Below are 26,248 nucleotides of genomic sequence, written 5' to 3'. Positions count from 1 at the left end.
TTTACCTCTCGAACTATTCTAGTCCAAGTCGTCCGTTCTTTTCACGTGACTCCCATAGACGCTTTGCAGGACCTTACACAGAAAATATAATTGAGTAGATCATTTCATGCATCCTCTGACCAAGGTTTTTTTTTTTTTTTTTTTTTTATCACGTGACTCCCATAGCTGATAGATAGATCAATAGATCAGGTTTTTCCGAATCTTGACATTATTGTTGGAATAATTATGGGAGTCACGTGAAAAAATAACTAACGACAAGGACCAGAAGATATGAGATGTGAGCTACTCATGCTGTTTATTATCATTTGTCCTTCATTGCATTTTCATATTTCCATTATTGCAACTCATAGTTGGTGTATTTAAGATTATTCTGATCAAAGTAATGATATGAACTTAATGACTCAAAAATGATTTGTTCGTTTTGATGAAGGAGTTTCAAAGAACGAAGTCACTAAGATTATACAATTTTCCCATCACTAAAAACAACTACTATAATATATATTTTGTATATTTTGCCCTGGTGGCTTTGCATGTTTGGTGCCTGATTGGCTGGAAGATAAGCATCGTCTGATTGGCTGAACGACAGACAGGTTTCGTCTGATTGGCTGAGGGAAAGTGCTCAGCTGATTTCCAACAAACTTTTCAGCTGTTGCTTGAATCCAACTTTCCCCAAAACAGTTCAGCTGGCGGCGCGTGCGCAAGTTGTTGGAAGCACATGGATGCGCGTGAACTTTGATGCTGGAGGATCTGACGGTCAGCTGATGCGCAATGGCAGCTTTAAGCAGTGTTAACCTGAAGACTTTGGAGGATCTGACGCTGGATTCGGGATACGGCGCGGGGGACTCGTACCACTCGCTCAGCCTTTCGTCATCCAAATCCAACTCTCTGCTCACCTCCACTGCGTACCGGCCAAACCGGTGCTGCCGCTCCGCCTCCACCAACAGCCGCAACGACAGCTGGGACTCCGTGAACACCGTACCGGAGGACCCGGAGGACATTTTCGCGAGATGCCCCCGGTTGCCGGAGCTGGAGGAATTCCCCTGGACGGACGCCGAGGTGGACCGCGTGCTGCGCAAGGTCTCCGTGGGGGAGCGCGCGGCCCGGGCGGACGTCGCGCGCGCCGTGTCTCGGCTGCTGCGGCGGCCGCTGTTGCGCGTGGCGCGCGAGGCGCAGCGGCTGAGTGTGCTGCGATGCCGGTGCACGCGCCACGAGGTGCAGAGCGCCGCGCGGCTCGTGCTCAGCTGGACGCTCGCCGACGCGTGCGTCTCGGCCGCCGCGCGCGCCATGTCCCTGTACAGCATGAGCACCGGGGAGCCGCTGTGCGCGAGCAAGTCGTCGCGCTGCGGCCTCGTCCTGTCCGTGGGCCGCTTCTTCCGCTGGATGGTGGACACACGGGTGTCGGTGCGCGTCCACGAGCACGCCGCCATCTGCCTCGCCTCGTGCATGGAGACTCTCATGGAGGAGATCGGGGTCAGGGTTCTGACAGCGTGCGACGCGGGTCGTTTCGGGTATCCGGTGGCCGCAGATTTCCTGGAAACAGCAGTCAACGGTGACCCCGAGCTCTATGGTCTCCTGCAGAACTATGAACATCTGATCTGCGGGAAAAACGCCAACGGTGAGTAGGAGAAAACAATTTAATGATTTGTATTGTATTGAATGTGACAGTTGTTGGTGCTGCTTTACGCACGACACGTCTTTCTTTTACTGGTAGTGCATGCAAATAAAAAGAAAAACAAATCTCAAGAAAAGCTTTGTAATAGCTTAGTGGATCAGATATTGGACTTCTGATAGGAAGGTCGTGAGTTCAAATCCCAGAACCACCCAGATCCCCCTGTTGGGCCCCTGAGCGAGGCCCCTTAATCCTCAATTGCTCAGATATGAGATGACTGTAAGTATGCATGCAAAGCCAATGATACATTAAAGATACATTCAGTTATAGATCCAATTCCCCACTATTATGATGCAGTGCGGATCCCATTTTGATTGAATTCAACGCAATGTGATTCAATGCAAAACGATGCAATGGAAAAATATGATGCATTTCAATGTGAACAGTTAGTTACTTTCTAAATAATAAAACTATACCACATCTACTGATTAATTCTATATAAATTTGTTTTTTCCCAATGCAAATTTGTTAAAATGATTATATATGATATTGTTAGCTGTGTATCTGATTCACATCTGTTTCTAACCGTACTGTTGTGACTGCTTAAACTAGCATGCCACCTAGTTGTCACCAATCCTCATCATAGACATTTTGAACTTGGTCCATCTCACAAATATCATGTCATCGGTGGTCCTATGATGTGGTGGCTTTCTATTAATGACTGGGGTAAAGGGGGCTGAAACAATGAGTGCAGAAACAGATGTCTTGCATTGTACATCCAAACAGAGCATGAGGGCACAAAAGCCCATTGTTCCACCCTGCACTTTTTGTGCCAAGCTGTACACGGATGGCAAAGTAAGCAAATAGCGGCGAGCAAAAGAGACCAGCGTGCAGGGGATTGAAACGCCGCCACAATCTTCTCTCTCTCTGCTCTGGTTTGAATCTGCATTTGTACTGGGTTTATGTGCATTGGCCCTGCGGAACTGTTCTGCATTATAGTGCTTTAAAGAAAACATGAGGCAGAAGGGCTCAGGAAAAAGGCAAATTGTGTCGTTGCTGTAAAACATATTGCATGCAACCGAGTCACTTCCTTCTCCAAGTTATTGCACTGAAATTAAAAAGCATTAAAGAGATGAGCGCTTCCAGGTTTGAGTGAACAGAATGTAGCGTTAATGACACTCCATGGAGATTTTTTATTTATTTAATTATTTATTTATTGCCGAACCGAATCTCACACACACTCTCACGTTTGCTTTCAGTATGATTGAATATGACTGGTTGGGCAAAAAAAAAAAATGTTCCCAGATGATCACTTCCTCATTTATTTCTCTTTCCTCAGGTGAACCTTTTAATATTAATACCTTTCAAAATCAAAATATCAAGTGGCCACTTTTTGATTAACAGTTTGTTAAAGACCACAAATCCAGAAATGCGAATTCACAAATACCTCTTCACGCATTTGTATGTATACCATGCCTAAGAACAAGCCTATCAATTGCTGGCATATGCTTGTGGTTGATTAGTGGCATGGAAAGTGGACCCACCACTGCTTGTGGAGAACAGATTGAGACATGCAGGCTCACGGCTGGCACACTCGCTTCCATACAAAAGCAGCTCTCTCATACACTGAACAGGCCACATCTGGAAGTCTTTAAGTCCTAAGTGATCTCTCCAACTCCTGCAACAGAGTGGCCCCATTTTCTAGTGTGTGCGACACTCTACAGTCGTGTTCATTCATACTTTACGTGACATTTTTCAGGTGAATTTTTGTCTTTTTTTTCTTTTTTTAAATAAATCATTCGATTGTCTGTTTAGTTAAAGACTTGCAGTTCATTTCAGTGTCATTCCTTTAACAACTCTGTAAACCTAGAGCTAATCCTGGCCAGTCTGGGTGCTGTTTCAGCATTTTTGAGTTCTTCAGAGCTAGAACTGTTTTGATCTTTTCATTGCAATTGTATAGATTTATGCTGCACGGCATGAGAAAGTCTGTGAACTTCTAAAAGGCCTCAGCTGAAACTATATTAAACCCACCAAAACCTGGCAGCTTGTCAAATACGATTATAAAAACATGGATTTCCCCAACAATTCTAGAGTCCTTACGAAGGGATTTCTTTAAACCACCAAAAGCTAAAACCCGTCTGTTTATTTTATTAGTCAGGTTTAATTCATTTTCTGGTACATAACGTTTTGGATGCAAATGCATGCCACGTAGAGATAACTGGGAAAACATTATGCATTAAATACGGACCAAAAAAAAAGTCTCCCCATCTAATTGTAGGAAGAGTCCATTAACGATCATGACCGTGACTAGACCACACCAGGAAATCCCAGATTGCAGATGATAACAGCAATGTCAAGTAAGCATGCCCTGCGGCTGGGATCTAGTTGTTTTTGTCTGAGCTATGACTCAGAGGAAGTTGTGCTCTCTGTGAGTAAACAGTGGGGCTCTGCGAGGTTGACGGTAATGGCTGGCCGGATATTTGAGAGTTGGCACATTGAAGGGTTACAGGTGCAGTCGCCCCATTGGTCCGACTGGCTTGGTGGTGGGAACCAGAGGTTCAGTCAGCGGGTTAAGCCTTATAATCACCCCTGCTTAATTACCCTCATAAAGCCTACACAGCCCAGTTTCCTTAGGCTTCAATACGAGCCAAGGGAATTGGAGCATTTCCAAAGCCTGGGCAGTTAAGGAACGATATGTAAGCATTTAGTATGGATTTTCCTTGGAAGACCATTTGAACTTGACTGGATGACTCCTATAAAGCCCAAATAATGTGTTTACTAGGCTCCAGATAGTTGGATTAGTGAGTATTTAGAAGCTAGGCTTGAATATTGATTTGGTCAGATAAGCGATTACTGCTGTTAGACTGTTTCCTAAAGCCACTGGCTTTACACAAGGTTTTGTTTGTACCCTGTCCCAGCTGACCTAGGCAAATGTCGAGCGGCCTGAGCAGGGTGAGGAAGAGGCAGTTTGCAGTGACAGCTGGTCTTCCTGCCTCTGACCTTCCTCACCTCTCAACAAATGCCACCTGGTCCAGAGAGGTGTTATAGAGCCTAAAAATAGGCTCAGATTATTTAAAAGTGTCACTTCTTTCGGTTTAAACAGGAATCTGTAACACCTTTATGGTAAGGCACACCTCTAAATGTTTATATGGTAACTCTCAGCTGTTTGGTGGATATTTTTTGTGTGTCATGTCTGCCAGGTGTCCTTCATGAAATCATGGGTTTCCTTGTCCCAATGAACTTTCTAGATTGGCCTCAAGAGACTTCACTAAGACCTGGGACTGATTTTTGCTTTAGTCGTTTTTAGAGTCATGGGAAATACATGTGTAAATGATGATCACAGTAAAATTCAATAATTCATATCAAGCACATGAGGCAAATATACTGCATTATTATTAGTTTTAAATTAAAGCTTTTAGAGTTTTATTAAAAAAAAAACCTTTTTATCCAGCATATTCTAACAATTACTCTTATTTTTGTTAAAACCAGCTCAAGGTTTAATATGGTTTAATTTAATTCAGCCATCTTATTTAAGGGTATGACATTAACTAAAAAAGCAAGTATTATAAACCACTTTAATAATAATTGATTGAGATTCCTGCAACTGGAATCAAAATCAAACAAAAAAAAAAAAGTAAATCGCAGGCAGCACATTAATTTTTCATCCAAACTCTAGTGCAGTAGGTGATCGACTCTAAGCCAGGGAATGAATGCTTTATTTTTTCTTTGGTCCTGTTTTATGAGGGTTAGGGAGAACTCAAGCATCATGTTAGCCAAGTTATAAATCATGAAAAGTCAACTGGAACTGGGAAGTGGGAGGGCAGTGGTTAAGGCATTGGACTTCTGCTTGGAGAATTGATTGAGTTCATATACCAGAACCAATCTGCTGCTGTTGTGCACTTGAAGAAAGTTTTTAACCCCCAACTGCTTAATTAATTGTAAGCCCCTGTGGAGAAGAGTGTATATTTACACCCCCCCCCTCCAAGCCCAAGACCAAACCACAGGTGCGTCATAAACGTCGAAAGCCACCAACACCTTTAAAACGTTTCGTATGAGCAGCAAATCGGACACGCAGCACTCCTTCTGAGCGCTCATGTGGGAATAACTTTGAAATGACTTCCTCATGTTCTTAGCAACTAATAAAAGTTAAACGAGGTGTTAATCAGCCAGTGGTGGGAACCGATACCACACAGATGTGGACTGAAATGTAACCAAACTTTCACTTTTTTATAAGATCTTTGCTTTGCATGTGACAATAAATCGTAACGTAAATACCTTGTCCCAAAGCAGCTTTACATAGGTAAATAGGTTATAACATTTTATACATATAGGCACTAAAGTTTATCCCTACAGAACAAAACAATGGGGACAGGGGCTCCTTAAGATGTTAAAGATGAGGAAGAAACCCTGAGAGGAACCGGTCAAATATTCATTCATTATAGTTCCATCATTGTTGAGGTGTACTGTCCACTGATGGGTGCTTTAATGCTAAATTGTTCATGCTAATCATAGTCCAAAGATGTATCAAACTTTTGTTATTTACAGACTTAATCCATCCTCATAGTTTTTGGGTTGCACAGTAACATCATGGATCTTTAGGCTGTTAGTGTGGAACCATCCGCAGCTGCACCGAGCACTCTCTAATTGACAAGGACGCCATCCAGAGGTCGGGTTTCAGGTTTGAATCGGATTCAGAAAGAAGAACAGGACAGGATTATTGGTCACTGGTTCCTCAGGAGCATATTTTAACTGGAAGGAGAGGGAGAGTAGGAGAGTAGAGGGATGACAGGGTGAGAGAAACACTCTCACCCTGGTATGGACTTTGCCCCAGAAAGTTTTAAGAACAGCATGTATGTCAGCAGGGTTGGTTCTCGAGCCACCAAGTTAACTGGATGCAAACCAATTTTCTTTCCCCTCAAACCTTAAAAAAATGTATGTATTTTATTTATTCATTCAATTTTCACTTCAAAGTGTCTTTAATCAGGGGCATCGATCATATTCTTTACTTGTCATATTATTTATTTTGTAATATTCATTTACACCTCTGGGTTAACCCTGAAAAATTAATGACCAGATGTCATCCCTCTTTAACACTGTACTTAACAAAGGCCTTGCGCTTTGATTAATGTTTCAAACTGACATGCTTAATTACATCCAAGCATCTCTTAGCGACAGCCCTGTTAGCTGGGGAAAGCGTGATGGATGGTGTTTAAGAAATGATATTATATTTTCATTAGAGAGAGATTCTGCTCTCTGCTTAACCCTCAGACCAGATTCTCTGACATGGCATGTTAGCAAAAAATATGGCTATACTCGAGATTGAATTTTCAGCCTGGTTTGAAAATGTAGTTTTTTATGACTGAATAGAGGACTGCAGATGTTGAATCTTGGGGAGGGAGAAATGCTTAGCTGCTTGGTTTTTTTGTTGTTGTTATTGTTTTTTTAATCCCATTTTCCACCACAGTCAGGCCTTCCTTCCCTTTAAACCCCTCTGCCATCTGGCAGGCTGCAATTTTTGTCTTATAATTGAGCTGGATAATATTGATGGCAATGAGTAAAAGCGGTTAATGGCAGTTTGCGCACTGATTTCGAGCTAAAATCTGATAGGAAATGCTGTTGTCGGAAAAGAATCCTACAAAAATACATTTATTTTATTTATATACACGAAAAGTGTTGCAATTCATGGTTTATTGGTAATAACTGCATGCTGCATACTTACATTATACATACGTATGTATAATGTATGTGTTCTTAAAAAAAAAAAAAAAAAGTGCAGCATGCGGTTATTACCATTAAACCACCAATTGCGACGCTTTCCGTGTTACCGAATGTCACAACACACTGAAACTGTCGACTCCATCCAATGTCATTAGGCTTAGATAACGTATTGTCTGGCATGCAGGTCCAGGTAAGTGAGCGTATTTATTATTAGAATAAACACAGTGACGGTGTAAACATGCCCTTTTGAATTCTAGATTATTGTCTGAGCTGCTATAGAAATGAATAAAAAGAACATAACATAAAATAAAAAGAACAGATACTGTAAACAACTAATAATTTCCTATATTCAGGTCATCTACTTGGTTATTGCAGATGAATCAAAATGCATCCTGCCTGTTTGGCAACAATGAGTTTCTCATATATTGTAGCAACAGTGTTCAAGTTGAATTGTAAGGATTTATTCCATGTATAGGTATGTATAGTCTCGAAGAAAAACACACACACACAAAATCTCAAGGCTTTGAGATTAGAGCTAGGCTAGACTAGAGCTTTTCCACTTCTACTAAAAATGCACAAAAACAAATCATTCAGTCATTTGGTTGATACTCTGGAGAAATGCAGGCTTGTGTGTGTACACAGTCCCAGCAAACTCACCCAGGCTTCATTTCCCCTCTTGGTGTTTCATGGTAAGCAAGCCAACCTGCATGTTCATATTGACAGAACCCCGCCTGCAACACAAGGGCTTATTGAGCCTACCTGTGCAGCACACTGGCACCATTGTGCCCTGCTCAGAACGCCACTGTTGTACCACAGTGTTACACTCTGACTGACTTTCTGTTTTCACACCGTACTGCTTGAGGGAGGGAAATAGGTTAATCACTCATATTTAGGCAAATGAGGCCAGCTGCGTTTTGGGGTTTGAGTGGAGTTTCTTTCAGGCTTTGTTCTAAAAAAGAGTAGACTCTTTTATAAAACCTGAACATCAAATAAAGCTCATGTGCAAACATTCACTCATGCTTAAAATGGTTAAGTATTTGAATGTAGATCGCTGTTTGAATCCGATGAAACTGCACTGAGAAGAAATTGTTTCGAGATGCAGTTTGAAAAGACTTAATCATATTCAGATGTTCAAGAGTTGTATTTTTATAAAATCTGGATCATGGCCCTGTATTCAAGCCAGTTTAATATCGATCACTTCAAGAATATATCTGAGTTGGCATATTTGTTGCTGGTGAAAATAATGTTGAGAAATGATGCTCATCCAGCACACTGAAAGCAAGGAGATGACGGCTTTTCCTAGCTGTAATTCAAACGTGATGAAGGATTTGGACTTCCCAGGATTTTCTGGAAACATTTCTAAAAATGTAAAGAATTAGTTTGAATGTTGGGAGATTTTAGTAACTGTACATTGCATCATAAATTTGACTAAAAGAACCTTAGTTACACTTTCAAATGTGTTGATTTTTGAAAGACACGTGCACGCTCCTTTTGTTTCTATTTAGTAAACTAACGTAATGTAAAGCTGTGAAGATTCACTGTGATGCAACAAATATTCTGGTGAAATGCTTGTTAATTGTAAAACTCGCAAAATTTCCTTACGAGTTGGAGATTTCTTTCTTTTGATCCAGTTCATTCCAGAGCAGTTCAGTAGGATTTAGATGCTGTGACTGGGCAGGATGTTCTATAATAGATAACACCCCAAACGACTATTTGTCGTTTCAATGTACGTTTCTGCTCATTGTCTTGTTGAATGCGATTCCAGACGGAATTTTCAGTATGGAATGGGAGCCAAGTTCGGGATTCCTTTCACTTTCCGGAATAAGTCTCCAACCTTCCCTGCTCCAAAACAACCCCAAACCATTAAGTTTCCACCTCCATGTTTGACTGTGTGTGTGTGTGTGTGTGTGTGTGTGTGTGTGTGTGTGTGTGTGTGTGTGTGTGTGTGTGTGTGTGTGTGTGTGTGTGTGTGTGTGTGTGTGTGTGATCCCATTTTGGATTCAGCTGGCTACAAATATATGTAAAGTATATACCCATACACCTATCAATAATACACATAATAATGCACATAAACAACAATAAAAATAATCGTAATGGATCAAAGCAAATGATGCTAATATATAAGTATTTGAAAGAAAACTTTGAACAAGAAAGTTTTTAATAAACTGTATGTAATTTGAGACACGTTTTCCTCTTGAAGAAGAATCTAGTCAGAACTTAGCTGAATCATTTAGCCAAATAATTTTCCAAATACTTGCTGTCATAATTAAATACGCATCACACAGCCGCTTGTGATGCCTCTCCCTGGCTCTGCTTAGCATCTCTAGCCCTTGTTTGACCCACTGCATTAATACTGATTTCCCAGTCTCTCATCAGTGGTCTCTGTGATTTGTAGTTTGAAAGTGAAAGTCTGCCAAGATCAACCTCAGTGCTCTTTATCCCTTCTCCTAGTCGCAGGACATATGCGTTTCCCTTTCCACAATCCGCTATGACGAGACCAGACGTGTGTGTGTACGCTTCCATGTGTGTATTCGGGTGTGTGTGCGTGTGTATTTGGCTGTTCATGACGCACATGTTGACCTCATCGCTGTCAGTGTAGGAATGGCTGGTCATGGGAAAGGCACTGGCTTGGATGTGATGGTAAAGGATGGGTGTGGATGGAAGGGGTTTGGGGCTCTGGGTATACCACAAGACCAGCTGTACAACACGCCCTGTGGCTCACAGAACAGAAACCCATGTGACCTTTTGCAGAACCAGCGTATGTTTAGACTATACGAATACATATACGAGGCAGCTGTACTGATTCGAGGCTGATTTATACTATATATTTAAAGTTGGGTTGTGAGCTAATAACCATGATATGAAGCACATGTGAAATGAAGGCACCCTGGTGCACAGTGCGGTCTCAGAATGAAAGGCAGCTATTTTATTGGCTTTCACTCTTAAATGTAACGCTTATAGCAAGCCGGTTAGATTCGTTGGTTGTATAATATGTAAGGAATAAAGCTTTTTTGTCCCCTTCTGTCAATCTAATTATGTATTTATGTTCAGAAATGAAAGACCCAAATCTGTTCCAGCAAGCCATTGCCCCTGTGCACAAAACAAATTCCATGAAGATATTGTTTAGATGGGTTGGAATTGAATATCTCCTTCTACAGAACTCTGACCTTAACCCTCCTGAGCAAGGGGGTTGATGTTCAGAAGGTTATGGGTTCAGGCCCCAGTATTGCCCCAGCTGCCCCTCTTGGGTAATTGATCAAGGCTCTTAACCCTCTGTGCTCCAGGGGCTCTGAATCATGGCTAAAAGATGTGACTCTTTACCTCAGGCCTCCTCACCTCACCTACATCAGTACCCGATTTTACTAATACCCTTGTGGCTGAATGAACACAAATCTAGTGGAACATATTCCCAGAAGAGTGGAGGAGAAAAATGTGGAATGGGATGTTCAATACAATGGGATTTATACAAATCTTATGCTCAGGTGTCCACAAACCTTTGTCCAAATGGCCAGCATCTGGGTAAAGGTATGTGCAGTACATAAATAACTGCACATGCCTGGATGAATGGTCAATCATGTTCCTTTAATTCTGCAGACAAATTCATTCCTTTATTCCCTGTTTGATCCCTTTTTAATGCCTTCTGAATGAGGGTTCCCAAAGAAAGAGATGGATTTTAAATCATCTATAATAGAAGAATCCTTGAAGCCTTCCATCTCACGTGGAACATCGTTTTTTTTAAATCAGAGACCGAACTTAAGCTCGCCTTGTTTTGTTCAGAGATTGCTTTATATCCCCTGCAGCTTGGGAAAGTCAAGGTAGGCGTATATTCCTGAGGCAATTATCTGCCTTTCAGTTCAGCCTCAGATTGAAGACTTTATTAGAGCTCGAGTGGGAATCAGGAGGGCCATGATGTTCTGGAGAGGAGCAGTCAAGCCCCATCATGGGAAAGGATTACGATGCAGGAGGTTAAATAATTAAAGCTTTTCTGTAGTCGGCTACTTGTTGAGAACAGTTTCACTAAAGCGCTAAACCAGTTTCTCTACGGTCGATGTGGTCCAGTTAAACCAGTTTATTCAGCAGTTAGTTCTGCAATAATCTTCGTCTGCACAAAACCTTTAGATTCATGGCATTTGGAAGACGCCCTTGATCCACAGCGTCTTGCAGCTAAGCAGGTGAGGGTTTAGGGACATGCTCAGGGCCCAGGAGTGGCAGCTTGGTGGTGCTGGGATTTTAACTCACGAATGTCCAATCAGAAGTCCAACAATTTAACTATTGAAAAGAAACAATAGCTGGGATTTTCATGGAACAGTAATCGAACAATTAACGTTAATTCATGTGTTCACCTTTTGTAAACAGTCCTGCACTGTATCTGAGAAACACCCTGAACTTGACTCATATTTGAACACAAAGCTGCAATTTATTAGATTAACTCAAAATTAAGTCATACTGCTACACTTCCCTGGATGAAAATACTACTTTTTATTGTAAATTCTATTCAATCATGTTCTCTTCTATATTATTAATTCTATTTTATTTAAATAAATAATTATATATTTTTTAATATCATGGACCAGTCATGAAAAGCATTTAATTGTCATACTGTGTATGGTTATGTATGTGAAGAATAAATGCATTTCAATTTATGACAACCATTAGAGGTCGGCCCATAGTGGATTTGATCTATACTGATTGATTGATTTTACCAACTGATAGTTTAAAAAATATTTTGGGGAAAAAAAAAAAACTTGCATAAACTCCATGTAAAATAGTACTAAATTAATTTATTACAAAATAATTAAAAAAAGGACAGATTCATAAAAACGTGGTAAATGATATAAATATATTAATGAATAAATAAATAATTATATAATTAATCAATTGTAAATTATTTAAATATCGATTCAAATATTTAATCGCAATTAATCATCATAATCGCAATGAGTGAACTCGTGATTAATCACAACTTATTCACACATTTGTATCTGTTCTAAAGGTACCTTAAATAAATACATTTTTCAAGTTTTTAATACTCTAATCGACATGGGCACCGACAAATATGGATGCTTTATGCAAATGTATATTTATTATTCATGATCTCATAATCAACATGGAGCATGAAATGCAAAAAGAGTAATTATGGTGTTTTGAAATTATGTAAATCATCAGGACACCAAACAGAACTTTTGCTACGCTTCCGCAGGGACTGTTTTAATTGCCGGATGTGCGCGTCATGGCGAATTTTGGTGCTTGATTTGAGACTTGGCGCATCAGTAAAACAAAACTTTGAGTGAGTTTTTTTTATTTTACGGTGATGTTCATTTACTTTTTTTTTTATATCTGAGTGAAAAAAGGACGTTGTGAATAAATGTGTTGCATTGAAGGTTTTAATGTCACCTTTGATATATTTATTTATATTTTTACGAAATGTTGAACCAAAACTCTGCACTTCATTAATCGCTCGTTAATAAAAATTATTGAGGTTAAAATGAATGTATTAATGCGCATTCATTTTAAGTGTGTGTGTGTGTGCGTGTGTGTGTGTGTGTGTGTTTTATATATTCATTTTAACAGCATTAATCTCAACAGACACAAGCCAGAAAAACTCATCTTTATGGACTTTTGCCGAGAGTTCCAACAATCAATTATCGGTGCCGATTAATCGTCAAAACCGATGAACCGGGCTGACCTCTAACAACCAATGAACATAAGTTGAAAAAAAAACGAAAACTCATTGTCTCAAAGCAGCTTTAGAGAAAGAAAAAGATTACGAATATAAATTTGTGTCATAAATTAGTAGGTTTATCCCTAAAGCCAGTGGTGATGGTGGCAATGAGAGGAAGAAATCTTCCCCATCCTCATTTGTGCGACACTGATTATCCATTAATTATAGTTTTATCATTGTTGATGTGAGCAACTGAATACAAAACTGTTCATGACAATTGTTGTCCCAAGTCCTTGTAGCAGTTTATTAGTTTTATACTGTTGATATGAATTACAAGTTATCCATTTCATCTCACTGTAATAGAAATGCCCAGTTCTTGATCTTGATTTAAATTCATAACCAATTCTGAGGTAAGAACCTTGATGAATGCTCCTAAAGTTCCCCAATAGCCATCACTTTAGTAAGGGAAAAAAAGGGACGATTTGAAAACAGGTTGCATTGTGTTCATGCTCCCTGAGGGACCCTTGTAAAGAAAATTGCAGCTCGACTTCAAAGCTCTTCCTCTTCTTTATCTCTAATAGACACTCAGTCTATGTGAGTTTGTGACTTATTACTCTAATGGCCCACTGGTTCGCTTCACCAACCGGTAATAACGCCAGACCTAGAAAACTAGTAATAAATGCCTGGTATCGGTTATAATGCCATCGTTGGGCTGTGCCTTTTATGCCATTCCTATCTTGCTTGATAATTAGGATGAATTAGAACCACACAATTTGAGCATAAGTGTGGGTGTTCCGTTTTCTCTAGCAGGTATTTATTTCCATAGCATTTCCTCGTATCTGATTGCGGTGTTTTGTGTTTAGGCGAACTCTCGCTGCCTGCACACTTCAGCCCCTATTCTGAGGGACACGCTTCAGGTTCCGAGAGCAGAGAGGAGGCGTGTCTTCAGATGGAGGTGAGGACGCTGGAGCAGGCTTTGCTGGCCACCTGTGTAGGAAGCATCTCTGAGCTCAGTAAGTACGAGTTGCTTAAATTCCTTTAAGACCAGACAGAAAATATATTGTTGGGACTACTAGAGAAACGTCTACCTAGTGTTAACCTAGGAGTAAGTCAGAGTACATGTGTGTGAATGAGAGGGCGGGCAGTGGAGGGGTGCAGTTGCAGGGAGAAGAGGTGGAGAAGGTGGAGGAGTTCAGGTACCTGGGGTAAACAGTGCAAATTAATGGAGAGTGTGTTAGAGAAGTGAAGAAAAGAATGCAGGCAGGGTGGTGTGGGTGGAGAAGAGTGATAGCAGGAGTGATTTGTGATAGATGAGTGTCAGCGAGAGTGAAAGGGAAAGTTTATAGGACTGTGGTGAGACCTGAGATGTTGTATGGATTAGAGACAGTGGCATTGAGTAAAAGAGAAGAGGTGGAGCTGGAGGTAGCAGAGCTGAAGATGTTGAGATTTTCATTGGGAGTGACGACGATGGACAGGATTAGAAATGAGTTTATTAGAGGGACAGCGCATGTAGGACTTTTTGGAGACAAGGTGAGGGAGGTGTGATTGAGAAGGTTTGGACATGTACAGAGGAGGGACATGGGGTATATCAGTAGGAGAATGCTGAGGATGGAGCCACCAGGAAGAAGGAAAAGAGGAAGGCCAAGGAGGAAGTTTATGGATGTGGTGAGGGAAGACATGCAGGTAGTTGGGTTGATAAAGGCAGATAAAGAGGACAGGGGGGTATGGAGACGGATGATCCGCTGTGGAGACCCCTAATGGGAGAAGCTGAAAGATGATGATGATGATGATAATGATTCCTATAATCAAGTCTGTTCTCAGCTGTAAAGCTTTGATCAGCATACACTTCTTATTGAATGCACTATTTTCAATGATTTCGGCTAAATTTGGTGATTTTCCTTTTTTTTTTTTTTTTTGTGTAAATGAAAATGCACAAATTTGATGTTCACAGAAATTGGCTACAAAGACTAAATGTACTAACATTGCAGATTTCTATGAAAAATACGATTTGAATGAACAAAATGTTTGATTTTCGAAAAGAGATTATATATTTGTGCCATTAAATAATGGTAAAAGTGTTGAAAGAGAAAATATATTTAGTGCTGGTGCTTTAAGTCCATCACGTGCTTCTTATTTTCCCCCCCATCTTTTAAAAAAGAGCTTCTTTGTTTCATTAGCATTGTTGCTCGTGCTTGACTTGCTCTACTCTAAAACATGTGGCTGTGCTGCTGGCTGTGTGTTTATTTTCCAGCCCACAGCCCAGGGTGAGGGCAACGCGTGCTCCTGGCCGCTGGTCGGTCCAGGCCTCGGGCGATCCGAAACACACTCTTGGTTGTTCCTTGCCCTATAAGAGAATCTTCTGTTTGGACCCAAGGAGGGAAAAGTAGCTCTTTTGTGCCTTGTGTTTGTGAAAAACCTGCGAAATAACGCCACACCCAATGCCCATGAGAGCTGGAAAAGCAGGGCTTTGTGGTGGAGCTATCAGAAATCATTCATCCATGTTCGTTTTGATATGCTAATCAAGTAGTAAGGGCAGAGTGCTACGGTTCGCCTCAAGGCAGATGGCTTTCCAGTTATAGAAAGCAAAGCGCTACTTTATTTGAAGTCTGGCCAAAAAGTTTGGAGTCTCAAGCACTACACAAACCCGGAACCCGATCCCTATAAAGACAATCAGTCCCTGTTTATTAGATCAGTGTCCCGCTCCTGTGGCTTGCTTCCTCTAGTCCATGGGATGTTTTTTCCATGTGGCCACTGCTCTTTCTCCTTATTTAATTAATTTTTTATTTTTTTAATGATTAATCCAGATGATATAGAGAGGATATCTGAGTTCCTCTGTTTATCTTCTGCTCATCCTCTTTAGGGGAATAAAAGCCTGGATTTCTACACAAGCAAAGCTGGACAGGTTGATTTAGGTTTCCGTAGTGGGTTTTAAGACCTGCATAATATATTTGGTCACATTTTCACCTCTGTCATGAGTCCGTGGGAGGTACTGGACTGGAGTGTATATATGGAACGCTTTTTTTTTTTTTTTTTTTTTGTGAAAATCTGCTGAAGTTACGTGAAGGATTTCCATTTGAACCAGTTTTAACAAAAGCCATCTTTTTATTTATTTATTTATTTATTTATTTATTTATTTATTTATTTATTTATTTTTATAAAAAATGTAAAAAAAAAAAACACCAATAGTTTAAAACTAAAGAAAAATTCAGGACTAATTTCTTGAAATGAAAACCCCTAGAGAACATCAATGAGAGAAGAACTTTAAAGAGTTTTGTTGGGACTTCATGCGCTCGTTCAGAAGCTGTAAAAGTCTTTTGTAAATTGCTGTTTTATAAATGGTTTTACAAATGTCTAAATCAGGGACATGTCTAAATCAGGTCTTTTTTATTCTTCCTTACTGTCCCCCGAAGGGCAGGCATTGTGTTATGTCTGGATCAGGGCATAGAAATGTTTCTGTAGTAAATGAGGGGTCACAAGTTTGCATTTGGCAAACACTCTTATGTTTTGACATTCTCAGGTGACCTGGTGTCTCGCGCTATGCGCCACATGCAGCGTCTGCTTTCGGGGGGCTGCGTCCTCAGTCCTAGCCATCCCAGCCACAAGCAGCAGCTCTTCTGGTCTCCCGATGCATTGCATACTCTCTACTATTTCCTGCGCAGTCCACAGATGGAGTCTATGGAAAATCCAAACTTGGAGCCACCCAGGATGGCACTGAGCAAAGAGAGGTGAGTTACAGTGCAGAAAGTAACCTGGGAAGCAGCTTAACATTTGTGTTTTGTTTTTTTACCAGTCAGTGAATGAAGGAGTGAATGAATACATGTGCTACTTTAAAAAATGGACAGAGCAGGTTTTACAAAAAAGAAATAGATTAAAAATATAAATTTAAACTTCATAAATGCCCTATATGTTGGTCCTTATAAGTATATAAGTACTGTATATGTCTATCTCTACAATTCTTTCCCTACATGTCAATTCCTATAGGTTTATCCCAAAATGTTTCTATGCATGTCCCTATAACTGCATTTTTTAAGCCTATCTCTACATGTAAATGCCTATAAGTTTAAACATATCAATCCCTGTAAGTCAATGCTCATGTCTATCCCTATTCGTCTAAATGTCCGTCCCTGTAAGTTTATTCTAATGTCTGTCACTATACATTTATTCTTTGTCTATATGTCTTTCTCTGTCTATATGTTTATTCCTATATGTTTATCTCTAAAGGTCTATATAAGTCTATCTGTACATATCAATCCATATAAGTCCTTGTTGGTCTATCGCTATATCTTAACATGTTTATCCCTAACTGTTAATACGTCTTTTCTTATAGGAATAAACATAAAGGAATAGACTTGTAAGGACAGACTTATATGGACATAGAGATTGATGCAAGTTTATCCCTATGAGTTTGTCCCAATAAGTTAATAAGTTTGGCCAACCCAATAAGTCTGCCCTTGCATGTCAAGCCCTGTATGTCTATACATCTGTCCTTATATGGCTGTCCCTATAAGTTTGTCCTTTTATGTCAATCCCTATATGTCTATAAGGCTGTCCCTATTGTTTTATTTGTATAAGTTTATCCTTTTCATCATGGAGTAAAGATCTGCCAATGCAAGTTTTGTTTTAAGATTTTACCATGGGCTTTTTGAAATATATAAATGCTAGGCTTTTTTGTTCTAGGGATTCCATTCCTGTGAGGATATTCTAATGTTAACTCTTGAATCAGGAAAATGCATCTTTTTGTGTCATGTGGAAATGTCTGAGTTTATACTCGCTGGTGAACGTCGATGACTTTAGCAGGTGTAATCACAGTAATGATATCGAGTTTCAGTGCGGTACAGCAAACACAGTGGCTGCTTTGCTGGCTGGCTTGAGGAGGAAGGAAACTTTAGGTCTTTGTCAAAAAATGTGAATCACTATGGGTTTTTTTTTTTTTTTTTGCACCACAAGAAAACAGTGCTGGTCCACTTACTGTCTGAGAAAATTCATGGAATCTGTTCTTCATTTAGGCAGTTTCCTTTACTCCCGCCTCTAATGGAGTGGATGCGTGTTGCGATGGTACATGCTGAGCATCGGCGGAGTCTTTTAGTGGACAGCGATGACGTGAGACAGACGGCCAGGCTCCTCCTGCCCGGACTGGACTGTGAACCCAGGCAGCTCAAGTACAGAAAAATTCTTCATGGTCCCATAAATGTTCTTTTTTTTTTTTTTTTTTTTTCTCCCCATTATCCAAATATCTAAGTCACTTGCTTTGTCTTGCTTTTTTTTAGGCCAGAGTGCTGTTTCAGCTCTTTTAAACGTTTGGACTCGAAGTCTGCTTTAGACAAGTTTAACCTGGACCTGGGTTTCCGCATGCTCAACTGCGGACGCACTGATCTGATTGGTCAGGCCATCCAGCTGCTCGGGCCTGATGGAGTAGATACTATGGACGATCAGGTTGGAACTATTCCTATACAAATAACAAACTTGCAGCTTATTTAATTCCACAGTTAACATAAATTTAGCAGTGAAAAAAACGGATGGATTCACTTCATGACTCAATCACACCCAGGCCTTCAGTGGTGTCCTACAATGAACCAGTCCACTTCTTAATACCGTTATTATGAAGCCACGGCTATAGAAACCATCAATATTCTAGAGAAACACGTATAACAGAGCTCACCACAGACAGGAATCTCATACAGCAAGAATGATTGCAATTACTTGAAGCAAGAAACCCAATGAACACAATTCAACACGTCTCCTTTCACTGTAGCCGCAGCTGCAATACCCGCATACATTATCTCTAACAGAAGCATCAATATAAACCTCATAATATAAATTTTTTTTTTTTTTTGTTGGTTGGTTGGATTTTCTGGGGATTTGAAATAAGGGTAAATTGTGTGGTTTTCGGCAAATTTTACAAATTCTTGGCCGACCTTTCCTCACGATGTCCAGCTTTTCTTGAAAAGACCATTCTATGTAATGAAGAAAATGGACTATTGGGGATAATTTATTATATCTCCATTGATAAAAATATATTAAAATGTAATTCATTGATTCTGATAGTATTTAGGCCAGCAGTGAAGACTTTGCTGGTCCTGACAGCTTGCTACTAAATATCAATCAGTAATAGGATGCATTCTAACAATTATAGAAATATTCGTATAGAAAGTGTATACTAAAATAACTGTAATTGTATAATTATCAGTCAGTATATGTTTGTTCTGTTTTTTATTATATTATGCTTATGCATGTTCTCTATTTCTTGCGCAATGGGACGAGGAACTGAGAGGAAACATGCCATTGCATTATTTCACCTGTATGTAATGTAGTAATAATAGGAAATGTTGAAATAAACATGCATTTCACAGGATCAGCATTTTTGTTTAGTTGAAAATTAGCAGTTTTGGGTTGAAGCTCTCAACACAGATACAGTTTCATGCTCAATGAAGCTCATTGAGCCGTTAATGAAATGTGAAGCATGAATACACTTGACCAACTCTGCATGTGTTTGTGTTTCAGGGCATGACTCCTCTGATGTATGCCTGCTCAGCGGGAGATGAAGCTCTGGTCCACATGCTCATTCATGCAGGCGCTAATCTGGATCTAGCGGTAAAAGATAAACCTTACTTTAGACAGAAATGACATAATTAACATTATAAGACTGTCAAAATGTTAATATTGAATTGTAAAAGTGCTTGTTGGTACGCTTTACGACAGGTTCCTAGCTTCTTGCCTAAACACCCATCTGTTCACCCTGATAGTCGCCACTGGGTGGCTCTAACCTTCGCTGTGCTGTACGGACATTTATCAGTGGTACAGGTGCGCTGTAGTTTCTCATATAGCCAATATTTACTGTACAACATAGGATCTGTATTATTTTTTAAAAAGGGAAATGGGTAGCAGAGTTGCTTGAATGCTGAAATATAAATTATTTCAGTTGCTGTTGGATATGGGGGCTGACGTGGAGGGCTGTGCTCACAAGAGTGGGCACCAGGGCTCGGCAGAGACACCGCTTCAATTGGCATCTGCTGCAGGTATGAATGGCACAGAGAGGAATATCGATTTGTACATGTTCCAGGAAGACGTACTTGTTTTTATTTATTTATTAAATTTTATTTTACCCCACACTACTGTTTGTGTAACCTGCTGCTGCTGTAACACAATAGTTTTCCTCACAGGATCAATAAAGTATGTCTAATAAGGCTTTGGACTGTAATTAATATGAACCTTTCTGCTATAATATGTTTTTATAAATTTTTTTAATAAAGTCGATTTGTGACGATGTTGTCAATTGTTAAAAGTGCTGTACAAATCAAATTGGATGGAATTAGAAAACAACTTTGTTTTATATGTAAATGTTTAGGGAACTATGAGATGGTCAGCCTGCTCCTGTCCCGTGGTGCTGACCCCATGCTTCGAGTGCACAGTGGGAGTTCTCTTACATCGCTGTACGAGGATATGAACTGCTTCAGTCAAGCTGCGGCACATGGACACCGGTATAGTAACAATATACTGTATTATCTGGAGTTCCAGTACCTTGTGTCCACCTATTCACTCTAAATGCATGTCATGAGAGTATCTTTTTTCTAATGCTGTTCTGTGTTAGGAATGTGCTGAGGAAGCTACTGAGTCACCCCCAGCAGCTGCAGGAGGATGTGCTCTCTCTGGAGGAGATTTTGGCTGAAGGTGTGGAAGAGGTACAGAGGAAAGAGCATCGATCTGTCCCCACTCCCAGTGTAGGGGTCGCCCCACCGCTGACCAAGGTCCGAATCCGAGCCCTGCAGGAGGCCAGCCTTCACAGTGCCGAGCACGGCTACCTGGATGTCACAATGGAGCTCAGAGCACTTGGTATGGCCTAAAGAAAAAATTCTATAATGAAAGGTGGAAAGACAGACGAGCAGACAGACATGAAAACAGAAAGAGGTAGAGAGGGAGGCAGTCAGATGGGTAGACAAAGAGAAAAACAGTCACACAGATGGATAGAAAGTCAGGTAGACTGGGAGTCAAATAGAGAGGAGTCAAATAGAGAGGAGTCAAATAGAGAGGAGTCAAATAGAGAGGAGTCAAATAGAGAGGAGTCAAATAGAGAGGAGTCAAATAGAGAGGAGTCAAATAGAGAGGAGTCAAATAGAGAGGAGTCAAATAGAGAGGAGTCAAATAGAGAGGAGTCAAATAGAGGAGAAAAAGGCATATAGTTAGACAAATGAGAAGAAAGGCAGGGAGCAGACAAACAGGGAGCAAGACAGGAAGTCGGACAGATGAATAGACAGGCAGGCAGACAGATGAGAAGAGAGGCAGGAAGACATAAAGGCAGACAGATGAGAAGAGAGGCAGGAAGACATAAAGGCAGACAGATGAGAAGAGGCAGGAAGACATAAAGGCAGACAGATGAGAAGAGAGGCAGGAAGACATAAAGGCAGACAGATGAGAAGAGAGGCAGGAAGACATAAAGGCAGACAGATGAGAAGAGAGGCAGGAAGACATAAAGGCAGACAGATGAGAAGAGAGGCAGGAAGACATAAAGGCAGACAGATGAGAAGAGAGGCAGGAAGACAAAGGCAGACAGATGAGAAGAGAGGCAGGAAAACATAAAGGCAGACAGATGAGTAGAAAGGTGGGTAGATTGAGAGACAGGTCAGTAGAGAGCTAGACACAAACTAGTCGAAAGGTGTACAGAAAGTTAGATTACTAGACAGGTTGGCAGAGCGACAGATAGAAAAATAGACAGATGGGTAGGGATGGACAAAGGAGTAATGTAAATATTATGTAAAAACAATAATTGACAAGTGGTATAACGAAGATCGTGAAGAAAAAGAAAACCTGACCAATGGGAGGAAAAAAGGGACGTGGATATAGTGACAGACTATGAGAATAATATTCTCCTTGTTAAATTGTCCAATGCAAAGTACAGTACAAATTTTTAATTTAATCCGTTTTTTTTTTTTTAGTCTGTAGTTTTGACATCTGGGGTGTGTGTTTTGTATATTGCAGGTGTACCATGGCGGTTACACATGTGGCTAGAATCTCTGCACACAGCACAGCTTCAGTCCAGAACGGAGTTAACCCTCTCCCTCCTGAACGACTTCAGCTCTCTGTGGGAGGAGAAACACTGTGAGGAGCTGATCTCCGATGGGCTTCCCCTGCTCTTCTCCATCATCTCAACCACGAAGGTGCAAGCCTTGATGATCTCCCCCTATATTTAGAAAGATTTGTCACTGCTTCTCCATTGCTTTCTATTTTAACTGATCTAATCGTATATATGTATGTGTTTTGTTTTGCTTTCCCTCTTCAGAATAAAGAGATCCGGGAGAAGCTGGGATCCGTGTTTAGCCACTGCTTCGGCTCTGCACCTCTGCCTCCCATTCCGGAACTGAAGAACTCATCGGCAGCTCAGTTAGGTACGACACTTATGTGTTTCCTGCATGTGAGCCGAGACAGTGCAATGACGATTGCATTTACAATATTGCATTTGGCAGACGCCATTATCCAGAGCTACTTATATTGATCTAATCCATACAATTGAGCAGCTAGACAAGGATTTGGAGTTCGTCTTAGCTAAACGTCGGCTGCAGTGGTGGTTGGAAACTAGAGTCCGCTTTAATTCTTACGTTCACATGTCCATTGTGAAAAGCGCTAAAGAAAAATTCTTGATATTACAACAAATCTATCTTCCAACCATAGTTTTTATCCTGCCCCATGCTGCTATTTCCTAAATATGTAGCTGACATTTAACCAATATTATGCACATTTTTCTCAAAAAATTAATAAATGAAATTCTTTGAATTCGACACGTCTTTCTGCCTAACAGACAGCCATTTCCTGAATAACTCTGAGATGTCGGATGTGACGTTCCTGGTGGAAGGCAGGCCATTCTACGCACACAGAGTGCTGCTCATGTCAGCATCACAAAGGTTGGATACTAAAACAAACTCTGCTTTACACTCTGAACCGATGCACGGTAGCGACAAAAATATACTCAAATGTCTGCACTCTGCTCCCTGGTGTAATATCAAAGGTTCAAGGATTTGCTCAGCATTAACGAGTCCTATGGCACGGATCATATCGTCGAGATCGCTGGAATCAAGCACAGCACTTTTCAGGTAAGAAATTGAGAAATACGAGAAGTGTTGAAATGACTAATTTGTTAGTTATTAAAAAAACGCATTCTGTATCACAGATGCTGATGTCTCACCTGTACAGTGCAGGAGCAGGGAACTTGGATTCAGCAGTGTCTGATATGTTAGAGGTGAGAGAACATACACCTGAATCACAGTGAATACAATTCATTTTTATTGGTAAAGTGCTTTTAATATTGGGCATTGGCTCAACAGCTTTACAGAGATTTTAAAGTAAATCAAAGAATGTATACACTTAGCGCTTATAAGGTTGTTCCTTAATAATACTAAGTTGATCCTTAATGAATGAATCAATGATGTTTCACTGGAAGTGAAGCATGATGCCTTCGCTTCCTTCCGTTGCTGCCAAATTGCATCGCTTCCCGTTAGTGGAATCTTTATCGTCTCTGCTGTATTGGAATAATGCAAATTAGTGTTCCTCTTCTGTTCTCAGTCAGGAAATTGTTCTCATGATCACACACAGGCTGTTCTGGAGTCTCTGCTTGTTCTATGTACGGTTTAAAGTTCATCAGTTCCTCTCTGACTCAAGCACCTCGGTTTCATTTCCAGCTTCTGCCAGTGGCGAACTCCTTCCAACTCGCCGCTCTGAAGAGGGTGTGTGAGATACACTGTGCTGAGCGGATGAGCGTCCAGAACTCTGTGTCCGTCTACCATGCGGCCATGGTAAGAATTCTGACCTCACGCCACATCTACAAAATAGACCTCACTAATTGCTCCTTAAATCATTTTTCAGGTTTTACATTAATTTTCTGAAACTAAAATACTGGCTTGGAGATCGAGTCAATGTAATTTGGTGGTGCTGGGATTTAACCACATGACCTTCTTGACCGCATGTGTGACTGGAATACTCGAACCACTGATCCCCTGCAGTCATTTCCTGGAAGCGGATGAATTAAAGCATCCTGACACTTCAGCTCGGTTCTATATGAAGTTGTAGCTCTGATCAGTTAAGATGAACTTGTGATCGAAAAGGTCGTGAGTTCAAATCCCAACACCGCATGACTCAAAGTATACAATCTAAATTTTAGGCCAAAAGTCTTAAATTCACTCTTTTAGCTTTTAAGTCATTTTTGAACAGGTCTTAATTTTTCAGTGTCCATGCAACACCAACTCTAATGATCTTTGAAATGCTCCTGCAGGACAGCATGCAACAGCCAGTCAGCTTTATGTTATTGGGGCGAAACTCTCTTGTACCATAGACGTTAAATGGATCCTATCTTGCAGAATTTTCATATTTATGGCTGGGTTAAAGCCGCGTGTGTGTGTGTGTGTGTGTGTGTGTGTGTGTGTGTGTGTGTGTGTGTGTGTGTGTGTGTGTGTGTGTGTGTGTGTGTGTGTGTGTGTGTGTGTGTGTGTGTGTTGATGTGTGATGTACTGTAGGTCTTTCATTTCATCTTAATAGTCTTAAAAAGTCTGCAGCAACCCTGCTAACTTTTCCAGCCATATATGGTTTTAACCCAAAATAAAATTGGAGGACATTAAATATTCCCTGTACACAAAGCCAGGTCCATGAACTTATGATTTCCATGGGTTGGAGTGGAAGATCTCCTGCTATGGAGCTCTAACCCCAAATCAGTTAAACACCTTTGGGATGAATGTGAACGCTGACTGCACCCCAGGCCTCCGTTCCTCACCTACATCAGTACCTGACTTTACTTACAGCCTTGAGTCTGAATGACCACACATCCCTACAAGCACACTAAAAAATCTAGTGCAACATCTTTCCAGAAGAGTGGAGGGAATTAAAAAAGCAAATGGGGACAAAATCTGGAATAAGATGTTCAAAAAACACATACCATACTTATGGTCAGGTGTCCACAAACTTTAATCCACATCGTGTAATTTTTTATTCTGCCAATGACATTGTTTTTTCTCTGTACTAGGCAAGCGATGCGGTGGAGCTGGCTTTCTTCTGCCAAAACTACTTTCTGCAGAATTTGCCCATCATGCTTCAGAGACAAGACTTTGAAGAGCTCCTGCTGGGACCCAAGTGCAACGAAGTTCTCGAAGACCTGCACAAAGCCCTTGTTTCCCGCCTTCGCTCTTTCTGCAGCTCAGGAAAAGGGTGAAGTTGGTAGCCGGATGTGTACCATCACCTGTGCGTTCACACAGCGTCTTCTGTCAGCTCGGGTCTCATTTGCCTTTTGGAGATGAATCCGTCAAAATGGCCTGAGGTGCAATTTGGATAATACACTTATATGAACTATAGAGTTTGGATATTTCTATTTGAAATATGGACGTTCTCTGCACTGAAGAAAGTGTATATCACTGGAAATGACTACATGGGTGGAATGCATTCGAGAAAATTTTTCTCAGAAATCTCACACAGCATCTATTGAGCAAGAAAGCAGATGTACAATAGTGGCCTCTAGTGGACGAAATGTGAATCGAATGCTTGCGTTTAAAATGAAGCCTGTCCAAGTTTGAAACCAAAGAAAGTAAAACTGCATATATTTAATTTTATATTTATTACTGACAATATATTTACCCCTTACCCTATACGACTTCCCCTCTTGAAACGTCTTCCTATTTGTTCCTTTGGTGACTTTTCCAGTACCCTGTAGTATAACGTATGCAAGATTAGGTACAGATTTTATACTGTAAATATAACATATTACATGCATTTGTTGCGCTGGTACTGATTGCCATTCGTAGATGTCTAATTTTATATATATATATAATTTTTAATTGAATAATAATTAAAAAAAAAAGGATTTAAAAGCAATGTTTTATGGTAAATACATTGGCAGCAGTACAGTGTGAGAGGAAATGACCTAATTGGGAGATTTATTGTAGATAACAAGGTTCCAAGCTGAAGCTGTTTAGAAAGCTAGAAGCAGTGTGTAGTCCAGCATTTAACCCCGATTTGAATTTTCTGATTTATATTAAATATTTAGATAGTCATATCATTATATTGTTCTACAGTGACACTAATTAGTAATGTAAATCTGGCAAGTTCGAGGTGCTATAAAAGTCTATAATTTCTGATTTTTGAATGAAAAGGATTGATATCATGCTTGGAAAGTTTTCTGCATCACATGAGAAGAAAAAAAAAACCACAATGTAAATGAGAAGTTTTGCAATAAACCCATTTATAGGTTCATGACTGATTCACAGACTCCAAAGAATCCAATGGATTTA

General features: G+C 40.3%; 1 protein-coding gene across 1 annotated transcript; it reads left to right on the top strand.

The window, feature by feature from the left end:
- The first annotated feature begins 516 nt into the window (after window positions 1-516).
- On the top strand, window positions 517-26,217 carry abtb2a (ankyrin repeat and BTB (POZ) domain containing 2a). Its single transcript, XM_046840997.1, has 17 exons — window positions 517-1,615; window positions 13,853-14,002; window positions 16,507-16,714; window positions 17,996-18,148; window positions 18,257-18,422; window positions 19,491-19,580; window positions 19,689-19,790; window positions 19,909-20,005; window positions 20,335-20,467; window positions 20,578-20,819; window positions 21,963-22,141; window positions 22,264-22,369; window positions 22,780-22,882; window positions 22,987-23,071; window positions 23,149-23,217; window positions 23,657-23,770; window positions 24,991-26,217. The coding sequence occupies exons 1-17, from the start codon at window positions 769-771 to the stop codon at window positions 25,174-25,176; spliced, it is 3,030 nt and encodes a 1,009-aa protein (XP_046696953.1). The 5' UTR covers window positions 517-768; the 3' UTR covers window positions 25,177-26,217.
- The last annotated feature ends 31 nt before the right edge of the window (window positions 26,218-26,248 follow it).

This window comes from Silurus meridionalis, chromosome 26 (assembly GCF_014805685.1).
Source record: "Silurus meridionalis isolate SWU-2019-XX chromosome 26, ASM1480568v1, whole genome shotgun sequence".
NCBI lineage: Eukaryota > Metazoa > Chordata > Actinopteri > Siluriformes > Siluridae > Silurus > Silurus meridionalis.
The sequence above is the reverse complement of the archived record's forward strand: the minus strand, read 5'-3'. Positions and strand labels throughout refer to the sequence as shown.